General features: G+C 35.9%; 1 protein-coding gene across 4 annotated transcripts in view; it reads left to right on the plus strand.

The window, feature by feature from the left end:
- The window catches only part of KHDRBS2 (KH RNA binding domain containing, signal transduction associated 2), a 560,070-nt gene that overhangs the window by 467,749 nt on the left and 78,505 nt on the right, over nt 1-13,816 (plus strand). For all 4 annotated transcript variants that reach the window (XR_011504916.1, XR_006532064.2, XR_011504917.1 and 1 more), the window contains exon 7: nt 5,392-5,474. Coding sequence is in view for 1 of the 4 variants with exons in the window: in XM_014860065.3 (XP_014715551.1) it covers nt 5,392-5,474 (83 nt within the window). In the remaining 3 variants the exon portion in view is untranslated. The remainder of the gene's footprint in view (nt 1-5,391; nt 5,475-13,816) is intronic.

Raw genomic sequence — 13,816 nt, forward strand, 5'->3', positions numbered from 1 at the left:
AGAACATTTGATTTTTATTTGTAAATTGTATGCTTTATGTCAGTAAAATTTATAATGAAATTATGTGTACAAACACACATACATGCATGTGCATATAATATTTTTGGAGAAGCATTTGTTGAACATTTACCAGAACACCACTGTCTGAGAACCTCTCAAAGACAGGAATTCTATCTTATTCTTCTTTTATGTCTAATGCCTGGATAATAGGTAATTCAGTGGTTAATATAACGTCTGATAAATTACTATTATTATAAGCTTATGTGTAGGGCCAACATTATTTAGATTTAAAAACCCAAAATTGGTGCAGAAATCATAGTTCAAGAAGGGTTTTTAAATCAAAATGACCTCCTCAAATTGAAAAGTTAGTAGGCTTATTAGGGCAGAAAAATACATTCTGCAAAGGAGATTTAAAAAGGACTGGCTTTTTGTAACTATGTGTTTATAGTTATATGCGTCTATCTTGTATGCTGCTTTGCCCAATACTCAGATGTATAAGGTGATCTGTAATTCATACGAAACTACCAAAAAAAAAAGTCCTCTTGTTTCTTTATTGCTCAGGTCTTCATGTCAGCCCTACACTTCAGATTGTACCTTCAGTAAATTGTAGAGGCCTTGTGAAGACCTGGAAAGTAGCCAAGATTGTGTTTCCTAAGGATCTGCTCTTATGTGGCTCAAAGAATAGAAAGCTAAAGAATTTATAACTTCACAAATATGAAGAAATTCAAGATAGAAGAGAGATTCTTCGTGACCATATTCCAGAAAAAAATGAATCTTATCTCCCTTGTTGTGAGAGATGTCAAATCGTCTCTCTCTGGCTAGAAGGAAACAAACTTAAAATGTTTGATTGTAAAAGGTTTTCCTTTTACTGACACATCAGATATACCCTTTATATTTTAAGAAATTCTACTTTGAGATCATGATAACTTAAGTAGCATTGGAAACAGTCTTAATCTTGTAGTAGAAATGTGCTAATAGGCCGGGACATAAGATGGCAATTTTTTTCAAAGTAAACAGCAGAAACAATGGAGCAAAAATGGGAAAAAAAATATTTTTAGAATTTTTGATCTTTTATGTTTTGATTTCTTAGTTGAATATTCATATTTGATTTAAATCTCTTGCAGATACTGACTGGCTTTTTAGGGAGCATGTCTGTTTTAGTGACTTATCTTAGAACACCACTAGCATGATCCATATTTTTATTTGTCTTAAGAAAACTAGATAAATATTTACATCATATTAGAAAATAAAAATAGATTATGTACAAGTATCCACAGGTACTTTCTTTTTTATAGTAAGTATACAATTGTTTGGGGACCACTGCACTATTGCTTTATGAAATTGCAGGTTGCCGGGAAGGATTTCTATCTATTCTGTGGATTTTCTATGTAAGACTTTAAAAAACATAGAAGTTTACGTGAAGAAGGAAAATGTAATTGTCTTCTGCAGACCAACTGGTGAAGCTATTCTTCATAAATAGAGGCGACACTGCTCTCTATTCATCATTTGAAAGATTCCTGTTCTAGTGATTGATAAGTCCATCCTTATCCACACTGGTTGAGAACAGTCTTCGTGCTAACTTAACAATTCAGTACATATTTATTGAGTGAATACTCTATGGAATACATTATGTTAAGCACCACAAGACATCCAAAAAAAGGGATTAACTGTGATATAGCCCTTGCTTTTCAGGAGCTTATATTCTAAAGAAGAGAGGAAAATGTGGAAAAATAAAATACAGTACATGTTTAGACATTCTAAGTACCAGGGAGAAAAAATTCAGCATAGAGGGTCCCCATATGCTTGGTAGGAGTGGGAAAAACTTCCTGAAGAACATGTAAGAGAAAAAGGCCTTTAGAAATCAGTAGCATTTCAACTGTTGGAAATAGGGGAAAGGAAGGGAATTCAGGGGTGTTGTGGCCCGGAAGACATCTGCCTGCCCCCCTCCTTGGCTCTTCTAGCTCCTTGCTATGGGAAACAAACACACACACACAAGTGGAACAAGACAAAACAAAACTGGCTTGCGTTTTGTTGGAAGCAACAACTCAACTCTTGAGATCGGAGTGAAGATGAATGAAACTGTACTTTTATAACCTTGGTGCAGGAACAATAGCCTGGATGCTTGAAAAGAGGCTTCATCCTCTGAGGCACCTGTGGCAAATATCATTAATGCCCCAGTTACTGACCCAGGTGGATCTCCAGGACAGAGAGCTGGGAGCAGGCCCTGCTTGTTGCGGCACTGAAAATTCCAACAGGGATGTTAACTCTTGTTCCCTCAGAGGGGAGATGAGGCCTCGGGATGAGAAGGGGATGCTTAAATTTCACTGAGAACATGGAAACCTCCTCTTCACCTCCTAATAGTTATTAATGTATGTGTGTGTGTGTGTGTGTGTGGAACTTAAGTTAAATATTTCACAGAATGGCTGGAAGATGAATTTATAGAGTTCTCCCATTAAGTAAAATAAAAAGATTAAGGGCTGTCACATAGGACAAAAAGATAAAATTAATGTACCAATACAGAAGATCTAGTATCTCACTAGTAAGAGTTCTAGAAAGAGAGAGGAAAAGTGGAGCAACATCTCCCAGAGCTGGAGAATATAAGCTTCCACACTGAGAGAGCTCATTGAGTGCCCAGCACAAGGAATGAAAGGAAACACACACGTAAGCACAGCCTTGTGAAATTTCAGAACATCAGAGATAAAAATTGTAAAAGCATCCAGAGAGGGAAAAGAATGAAATGAAACAAAGCAAAACTAGGTCACGTATAAGTTGTAGGAATTCTCAACATCAACGTAGAAAACATTGTACAATAGGAAACATTGAATCAAAGCACTCAAATTTCTGATTGAAAATCATTTTTCAGCCTAAACTTCCATATGCAGCCTATCAATCAAGCATGGGGCCAGAATTCAAAACTTTGCAGTCAGGTAAATGTTCAACACAATATCATACGTAGCATTCTTCAAAAAATATTGGATCAGAATATAACTATGCGAATCAGACAAATTCAGAATGTGCGGCAGCCTACAAAGCAACGAGTGTAGACGACTCAAGAAGTCAGTGTTATGGAAAGCAGAAAAGGCTGGAGGAATGTCCTGGTTCTAAAAATACTAAACAGTTATAAACAGATACAGTGACTAAATGCAATTCATGGATCTTGATTGGATTCTGATGTTTTTAAATAGCTGTAAAAGATACGTTTTTGACAATTGCAGAATTTTGACTATGGACTTCACAGTAAATCATATTAAAGAATTATTGTGAGCTTTTGGGAGGGAGTAATAATATTGTATTTATGTAGGAGAATATCCTTATACTCAGGAGTATTTAGGATAAAATATATTTCTGGAACAGACTTGCAAATTGTTTAGGAAAAAAATGTGTATATAAAGTGAGATAATGCAAATGGGAGAAAATATCAACAATTGACATATCTAGCTAAAGAGTAGATAAGTGCTCATTGAACTAGTATTTTAATTTTTCTCTTTAATTAAAATTCTTCACTTGGGGCCGGCCCTGTGGCACAGTGGTTAAGTGCTCACGTTCCGCTTCGGCTGCCGGGGTTCACTGGTTCGGATCCCGGGTGCGGACATGGCACCGCTTGGCAAGCCATGCTGTGGTAGGCATCCCACATATAAAGTAGAGGAAGACGGGCACGATGTTACCTCAGGGCCAGTCTTCCTCAGCAAAAAGAGGAAAATAAAAACTAGAATTATATTAATCTGTTTGGCTCAATAGCGCATAATAATTATTTATAATTACTCAATAATAACGTAGACATTTACTATTTAGAAAAAATTATGATGAAACTATATTAGGAAGACACTTATAGGGAGGAATATGGGGAAGAGTCTATGATAGAAATAAATCCTTAACAATCTGAATGCGTAGTCAGTAAAAAACCACTAAGATTTATAAATCAAGCAACATTAATTTAACCTTATTACTTAGCAATGAAAAATAAATGCTAAAATAATAGATGAAAAAGCTAAATGAGAACTGGAGGTTGAAGACAAGATAAGGAGGTGCTGCATTTTGGACATAAACTCTTGAATACTATTTTTAAGTAATCGGGATGTAATATTTTTATATACTAAAGTTAACTTTTGAATATTTAATTTAAAAAAAATTTATAAGAACCTATTTAGAATATTGAAAAATCAAATGGAGAAACTGTCCCATACTGAAGGGCAAAGATATGATAAAATAGAAATCATGAATGGGAAAACAGAAGAAATTGAGGTCAGACTCAGAAACCTCACGTATAAATACCATTATATAAAGGGTACACCAGATAAAAAAGTAATAAATAATATTTTTAAAATTTTCTTAAGGTGATGAAAAATATTAGTCTTCAGATTAAATGGACTCAAAAGTCTTAGTCAAAATTAATGTGGAAACTTTCACATCTGCACATTTTTTGTTTAAATTTCTGAGCATGATAAAGAGAGAGATTTATAAGCCTCCAGATGGAAATGAAATTATTAACTGGTGGAGTGGGACGGACGTACATTCCAGGGAAAGAGATGTACCAGCGGAGGCAGAAAAGCTATAGGTTTTTCAGAAGTAGTCGAGATGGCTGACTGGGGTTTGGAATAAAGTCAGTGACCACAAAGGGAAACAAACTAAATCACTTGCAGAATGATTGGTGACTGGAGTGCATAATTGCTAGCTTGCTTGCACATTTTGCAGTGACAAATCTTCATTAGCTTTGTTAGCGTTAATTTAGTCAGATAACTAAACTCACCACACAGCATTGTTTATGAGACTTGAAAACCTTAGAATGCACAAAAAATGAAAGATCTCTATTTTACCTTTTTTCTTTTTCTCTTCCTTCCTTCCTCCCTCCTTTTCTTCCTTCCTTTCTTTCATTCTTTCCTTTTTTCCTTGCTCTTTTTTTGTTGCAATGATAGCTACATCTTTTTTACTGAAAGTTGACTACAGGTTAGGGATCGTGAATTTTATAGTTTTAATCTTAATTATGATTATTATTAGGGGAAGAAAAACTCTCAGTGGGGTGGGAACAGATATATTGGCACCACCATTAGTTTATCATAACTGTCCTTATCTACTTATAATATTTTCAAAAGAAAAATTTATTCTGAATTTCTTTAATTGTCTTGATTAGTATTGATCAAAATTTTAAGTAAATCCTAGGGTAGGTATTGCCACATCAATGATATGCCGAGTTTAATTACTGAACATTAATATCTGATCCATGAAATATATTGCTTGAGGTTGTGTGGAAGTTGTTAATCCAGTAAAATGTGATGCAGAGTAACTACCCAAACATAAATCAAGGTCGCATTATATAATATCTCTTTAAGCAAAAACAGATCATAGTTAATAAAACTGATTGCTAATAGGTCTTTCTGCCATTTTCTGCCTCAGGGGTATGATGATGGCTACGGGGGTGAATATGATGACCAGACATATGAGACTTATGATAACAGCTATGCCACCCAAACGCAAAGGTAAGGCATTTTTTTATCTAAAGCATCCTTCTCAGGATCATTTCTAAGCCTGCTATTTTGTTTCTTGTATCTAAATATCAGATATATTATGTGAGAGTTTCTAGCAGTCGTTTTCCTCCATTGTCTTTCTGAATTATGAAGTTGTTTACTAGACTGTGAGAGGTAAGAGATAATAATCTTGAAACTGCTAATAATGAAATAGTACTGCATTATTTTAAGACTAGACGATTATCATAACCAATCAACTCATTAAACAAGCTTGTATTTAACGAAATGCTATTATTTTTAGAAATTATTTTAGTGAATTTGTAATTATGACAACAATGAAGACAAGGCACGTTCTCAATGTGGCTTTTTTTCCCCTCTAAAATGTAATTTTCATTTGTAAAACAAAACATAAGGAAATATTATTGGTATTCTGAAAAGAGGGGAATGTTTAAAATGTCTCCTGGAATCAAGAATTCCTTTCCTTTCTTGATGAATCTCTTAATGATTGTTGCATATATGTCTTTAGATTGACTCAGAATTTGTGATATCAATGAATTTTGACTTTTTAAAATTAGATTTATTGAAGTACTGTGTTATTTACGTACGGTAAATTTTGCCCATTTAGGGTACAATTGTATGAGTTTGGCCCATCCAAACTATCATGTAACCACCACAAAAATTAAGATATAGGGCAATTTCATCAGCCCAAAATATTTCCATATAGCTCACTAGTCAACTTTCCCCTCACCCTCGGCCCTGGAAACCATGATCTGTTTTCATCACTACAGTTTTGCCTTTTCTAGAATGTCATATAAGTAGAAGCAATACAATGTGTGGCCGTTAGAATTTGGCTTCTTTGCTTAGCATAATGCATTTGATATTAATTCATGCTGTTGTCTGAATCAGTATTTTGTTCCTTTTTATTACTGTGTAGTGTTTCATTGTGTAGATGCACCACAGTTTCTTCATTCACCAGTTGAAGGATATTTGGGTTGTTTCTATTTTCCTGCAGTTATGAATAAAATTGACATAAACGCATTTTTAGAAAAATTTATCACCTAAGTTTTTTTCCTGAAAAAAAAGTTACAAATTTCATGGGAAAGAAGGAGTCTATGTGAGTTAGTTAAGTGATTCTCCCCTCTATGTGATTGACAGAAATCAATAGGACTAATTGTCACAAAATCATTATAGCATTGACCATTTATTCATCAACTTTATTGGCACCCAAAGAGATTTGGATGCATCATCAAGTAATATTTGGAGGAGAGGACGTGGCAAGGAAAGAAACAACTTTTAGGTCATTATGGAATGGAGGAAAGCTACATGTACTGTATGAGTCTGGGTTTTTCATGGCCTGAGGGACAGCATAGAGAAAGGGGTGAAGGGAGATTCTATTTAGAGAGAATACTGTAGGAAATAATATAGGAAAAAAATTAGTATGAACTGATACCTTTAAAGCTAAGCATAACAAGATATAATTATGGAAATGGCCATCTTCAATTTTGAGGAATCGGTTAATTTATAGTAGGTTGAATAAAAAAGCCATTGGGAGCCAAGAGCTTCTACTGCGGGAAATAGCCTAATTGTCTGAATTACATATTGGAACACAGCACAGTTGTTTAGGTTGGGGCCAAGTTTCGCATCACATGAGAGACCCTGAATAGAGTATTATATACAAATTGGCTACATATTTAAAATATCTGCTAATATTTTCAATCAATTGCTTGTTCATCATTGTATATTAGTGCATAGAAAATAGTGATAATAAAGTTCTATAACTTGTTTCAGAAACTATTTGGTAGAAAACACAATTACCACACACTACAAACACACCTAGAATAGGATAAAATAATTTCTTGTAGCTCTAAAGAGCTACTCCATTCAGCTGGTAGAGATTTGGGAATAATTTTCTGAAAGAGAGAAACTTTCTGCATCTTTATTCTCTTGAGATTTAAATTGGCTTAACTCATTCTAAGAGACAAGGAAGAAGAAAAAAATTAAGGATTAGGATAATTTATCTTTGAATATTTGAAAAGCGAATACTAAGTTAATTGAACATAATTATGTATAAAAAGTAATGGCAACATAGAATAATTTTGGAAAAAACATTTTATCTTGTTTCATTGAAGTATAATTTATATGTAAAAAGCCATTTTCCATGCACTTCTGATACCTTCTCTTTTCCCTTTCCTATCCATTCACTTTTCTATGGTTAAATTCTTCTGGTCCTCTTCCGCCTGGCTCAAAAGCCAAAGCTTCCAAAGTCCTTTCTTACCCTTTATTTGTGAATAATCTGTTTCTACCCTGAATTCCAATAGCACCATATCTTTATTTCTCTATGGCACTTTCTCTCTCTGCCTCACATTGGGACCATTTGTGTACATCCCTTGTCACTCTTACTACTTGCCCAGAGCCCTTGTCTGATACACGCTCTGGTCCTTCACAGCACCTGGCATTGAGTCTTTCATAGGGTATAAGCTGAACAGATGATTGTTGAACACATGAATGTCAGGTCTAGTATGTAGCTACGCTATGGGGATAAAAACAAGACCCTCATCCCTCAAAGAGAGTACAATATTCATAATCATATGCATCACATTTACAGACAAGATATTTACGTGTTTCTGAGCCATCTTAGTACTAAACCAGAGGGATAAAGAAAGCAGGTCATGAAATTAGATACAATGATTCTAATATTCTATATTGCAATAATTATAAAATATCTACTTATGCAAAGTGTATCCTCAATATTAGTATACTGTCTGGCACACTAGAGGTGGTCAATAAAGATTTGTTGAGTAAATGAATGAAAAATAAATGGATGCATTAATGAATGAGTGACATCAACACTATTATTTCAGAAAACTGTGAGGAAGAATTTTTAAATACCAATTTGTAATAGAAATGGATCAGCACTGAGAAAATTTATTACATAATGTATTAAATCCCTACCTTTAGATTATTTCTATTGATCCAACTATGCCAGCAGAAGGTAAAATTAACAATTTGGTTAAATAAGCACTTATTAAATGATTATGTGTGCCAGAGTATACTCATCATACAGTGACAATACTTTTCAATTTTTAAATATATTTTAATATTTTCTCATAATAATTTGAGGAGTTATTTGCAAGCTGTGTATATATTTAAATAAGTATAAGTGAAACAACTATAAGGTAATCAAGTATTAGAAATTAGAAGTGAAAGAAAGTTCATTTTCTACAAGAATCAGACTAGATTTGTTCTTTTTCAAGTGGTGGCTCCTTAATTGGGCTTTTGAAAGTATGATTTGGATTTATGGAGGGAAATGGAGAAAGTTTGTAAAGAAGGGGAATAAAGAGAAACACATGAGCATAACACTTCTCCATCATTTTACAAACAATATAAATATTATTTGGCATTGTCCTGGTCGAAATCAGGAGACTTGCTGATTTAGAATACTGCAGGTAAAACAATAGATTATGTGTGCCTTAGTAGAACTGAGATAAAAAAGTCTTCGGAGACAATGGTCTTTAATTGACTCGTTAGTCAGCACAGGTGATTACGGAATTTGTGGAGATTATAAAGTAGAATCTGGCAGGTGTCTAAATGGAATAATTATATCGTCTTCAATAGAGAGTCTAAGGGAAGTTCACAAGGTAACAACCCTACAAAGGTTCACCCGGAGTTCAGAAGCTATAACAGCTTTAATTAATCCCCAGTCGTCTTGTAAGGTGTCGTTAGTTGTGGAAAATTTCAAATGGATCATAAAAGGGACTTCACTAAAGATTCCTTAGGAGGCAGCTCAATAAAATGACATATTAAGGACTGATAAAGACAATGATATGGAGGGTCTCTGACCATCTTTTCCTCTTGACCTGTGTCTATGAGGAAAAAAAGTAAAAAGACAGACTGATGAGTTTATTATGCAAGCTTCAAATTTCAGGATTAGTATTGCAGTTTCCAGGGGAACTCAATTATTTGAAGTCTTTGGCTTAAGACAAGTTACATCCTGTGATTAACACCTTTAATTGGACCAAATATTAAATTCTGTTCATGTTCTGATACCTTAAATTTTATATCCTCCTTAGAGTCATTAACATTTTTGGAGATCAATCTTCTGACATCGGTAAATTCGCAAGGTTTTGCCAACCAATTGGTGTTTTTCAGTGCCCAGATTTTAATCAAGAATCTATACCAAGCCAAATCATAGATGTAGGGAAACTTTCATGCACTTAGATACAAATAGTAATATTGCAAATGAAAGTCAAAAGACCAATGCTGATATTTGACTCTAACAATAATTTAATTTGGATGTGAAATGTTAAGAACTTACAATTTTCCGGTGTAAATTTGTAACTGCAGATTTGTGTAACAGGTGAAACATCAAAATGAAAGCCTTTGCTTTCCTTGAAGCTTGAATCAGGTGAGGAACTCATACGACCTAGGAAAAGAATCCTCTTTTCTCTGGATTAATGAGGGAATGTGCTGGGAGAGCAAAGATACATCTCACTCTGCTATATAAGGCAGTAGTTCCCAAAGTTTTCTAGAATGAAGACCCTCTTTGAATACCTGTAACTGTCAGAGCCTACGCAGTAGGGTAAAAGATGAAATTCCTAGATTAGGATAATATGAGGAGAGTTTAATAAGGGAATTATTTTCAGTGGCGGAGTATAGGAAACCGCAAGCGGCGATGCAGTTCTTAGGGCTGGTATCCTTGGGGCAAGCTGTCTGCCACGAAACCTAGGAATGAAAGAGATGTGGAAAAAGCTGTCAGAGAGGCCTCCTGACTGGAGCTGAGACCTTCAATTCAGAATGGCAGCCATGGCCAACCCACAAGGAGAAGCTCAGGGTGTTAATACCCGACCTCACTCTCCTCCCTCCTTCCAGTTTCCTACCTTTGCTCCCATTGTCTGAACCCATTAGGAGGCAAAGGAAAAGAAAGGGAGTAGATGGATTTCGATTCATCATCCCCAGGGTATAGAGCAGGCTGGGGAAATGGTGGAAGTGGGATGGCAAATGGAAGAGACCCAGCACAACATCCAAAATTTTTATCACACCTCCAACAACTAGTTGTACTTATTAATGTCAGTTGCTTGAAGATATAAATAATGACATGAAATTACTAGGGGAACAGTAATGCTTTTAAATGAATTTGTACTTTATTAATGAGAAAGCATCTATATATTAAAACAACTGTCAGAATATACAGTAAACATACAAATATATACTTGGTGAATAAATGGGTTCTTGGAGCCCCTTGCACAACTTCTTAGCTCCTCAAGGCTCAGAGCCCACACCATGGGAACTACCACTCTTGTTCAGAGGCTACTTAGAACTAATGATTCATAACAACTAGCCTTGGCTTTGTGCTCTCTGCTATGCTAATTGTTGAGGACCTTTATCTCATTTAATCTTTGCAACAACGACTTCTGAGGCAGAGAAATATTGAAGCTTAAAAATGTTAAATGACTTTCCCAAGTTCATTCAGGTAGTAAATGTTGAATTCAAAATCACATCTGCTAACTCCAGAGGCTTTAGACATAAAGACTAATAAATACTGTCTGAAAATCTAAATTGATTCATTGATTCAACAGCCTTCCGTTATGTACCTGAAGAGGCCAGAGAGAATATAAATCTAATATAATAAAAATGTAGCGAGTTATTTGCATGCTTTTCAAAAGGCTCTGACAAAGGTTACATCTCCACAAGAAAAAAACTGAAATTATTTAACTATTAACTTTGTTTTTACTGAGGTTTAATGTGGGCACTTGTATTTGATATGAAGTCTACAGAAACCCTTCTAATGAAAACTTAAGTGTAAGACACTGAATTTACCCAGTAATTTAATAAAAGTTATAGTATTAACTGTATAACAGCTTGGCTTATTTATTTAGGTGGTGTTATTCCCTATAAAGTGTCTCACCCTCATTTTGTAATTTAGTTCTCTTATGGCTCCAACTATAGTCAATGATGAGATTGAATTAACAGACGGTTATTGGATTTGAGATCTTTTCCCAGATTAGTCTGCAAGTTAGTTGTATTTTCATGCCATCTAGAGACCTCTGCATGCATAACCAGTAGATTCGGGATTGTTTGAATTTATCTCAACAGAGCGAGAATCAGCTCTCGATACACACTGTTTTGTTGTTGTTCTCATCTGACATCTTTAAGTGTCCAGAACAACAAGTTTTAGGAAAGAAATGATGTGCTTTCTCAAATTATTCTTTATTAGTTGTATTAATTGGCTTTTTAAATTATGATTAATTTCAGTGATAACTAAACTGCCTGCCTAAATAGTCGATTTTTACTTGAAAATATACCATTAAAGTGGTATAGATAGATAGATAGATAGATATAGATATCTATATCTATATCCCGGGATTCGCCGGTTCACATCCTGGGTGCAGACATGGCACTACTTGGCACACCATGCTGCAGTAGACGTCCCACATATAAAAAAGTAGAGGAAGATGGGCATGGATGTTAGCTCAGGGCCAGTCTTCCTCAGCGAAAAGAGGAGGATTGGCAGCAGTTAGCTCAGGGCTAATCTTCCTCAAAAAAAAAATAAAAGAACCTAAGGTGAAATTCTGGCCTCCACAGTAGATAAAGAAGCTTAGCTCCTCCAAAAGAAAGAAAAATATTTAGCATTTAGTTAATCAGCATACTTAAGGGGTCACAAATGTTCATGAATGTTTGTAATTGTCAAGGTATGACAATAAGAAGTGGTAGAGACTATGGCAAACTGAAAAGTGTGTGCTCTGTCTAAAGCACTATCTTCTGTTCAACTTCAGCATATTGTGGCCATGGAGTCCACTTAGGGTGAGGGCCCAGTAGTGCTAGATCATTTTTTTTTTTAAGAAAATCTGGAAATCTAGCTCCTCCACTTACTATCCCTGTGTAAGAAAATACCCCCAAACAATGTGATATAAAATAACCAGGTTTGTTATGCTTGAGGATTTTGTGCATCAGGAATTTTAACAAGGGCCACGAGGGGTAGCTTGTTTCTGCATCCCTATTTCTGGAGCCTCAGCTGGGGAGGCCCAAAAGGTAAGGGTAACTGAATGACTGGAGCTGGAAGCATCTGGAGATTCTTCTCTCATATGTCTATCAGTTGATGCTTTTTGTTTTTTCAAAATTGGTACCTGGGCTAACATCTGTTGCTAATCTTCTTTTTTTCTTCTTCTTCTTCTCCCCAAAGTCCCCCAGAGCATGGTTGTATATTCTAGTTGTAGGTTCTTCTGATTGTGCTATGTGGGACACCACCTCAGCGTGGCTTGATGAGCTGTGCCACATCCATGCCCAGGATCCGAACCCGCAAAACCCTGGGTCACCAAAGCAGAGTGCACAAACTTAACCACTCGGCCATGTGGACAGCCCCACCTGATGCTTAATCTTAACCGAGGCTGCTGTTTGGATGCTCCTGTAGTACTCTCCATGTCACCGAGGCTTCCTCACAGCATGGCAGCTCAGAGCACCAGATATGAGTATCCCAAAGAACAAAGCAGAAGCTGCGTTGCCGTTTATGACCTAGCCTCATTCTGTTAGTTACAAGCGAGTCACAGCCCAGCCAGATTGAAGACAAGAGGTGTTAGACCTCACCACACAATGGGGAACTGGCATGGTTCAAAGGTGAAAAATTTTGTTGTGGCCATTTTTGGAAAATATACCTTGCCACATCAGTTTTTCAGTGAAATGCACTGATTTTTAGATGCTGGCAACTAATTTTTAAAATTTAAACACTTTAAAGGTTAAACCAAACATATCTGTAGGTAGCCACAGCTATTGTTTTCTGAATATGAAACGTGGTTAAATTCTGCTTTATGCAAAATAATCAAGATAGAAAAGAAGTCAGTATCCAGAGAGTGCTTCCAAAGGCTTGGTAACAGGAGCCCTTCAGAACGGCTATTCGAGGGCACTATGTGGTCTGTGAAGGATGTCCTAAAATCCAGGGGTGGACCATTTGGAGGCAATTAGGGAGGAAGACAGACATCCAAATAAACACCTGGCATGTGATGAGTACTGTGCTAAAGGGATATGCCAGAGGATATGAGAGATCATAGGTGGCCATCTGAGTAGAGGGTTAAGAGAAAGTACCAGAAGGCTTCTCAGAAGAACTGATGCCAAGCTGTGATTTGACTGGGTAAATAAAATTTAGCCAGGCAACGATGTATTTGTGCACAAAGACAGAGAAATAAGCAAAGAAATTCTTTCCTAAAGAATTCGAGGTCCTTCAGGTGAATCAGATTATAAAATAGTTGGCAGGGAGCAGCCTGAGGCCGAGTGGTTAGAGTTCCGTGCACTCTGCTTCGTGGACCCAGGTTCGAGGGTTTGGATCCTGGATGTGGACCTACTCCACTCATCAGCCATGCTGT

Source organism: Equus asinus, chromosome 8, assembly GCF_041296235.1.
Source record: "Equus asinus isolate D_3611 breed Donkey chromosome 8, EquAss-T2T_v2, whole genome shotgun sequence".
NCBI classification, from domain to species: Eukaryota; Metazoa; Chordata; class Mammalia; order Perissodactyla; family Equidae; genus Equus; species Equus asinus.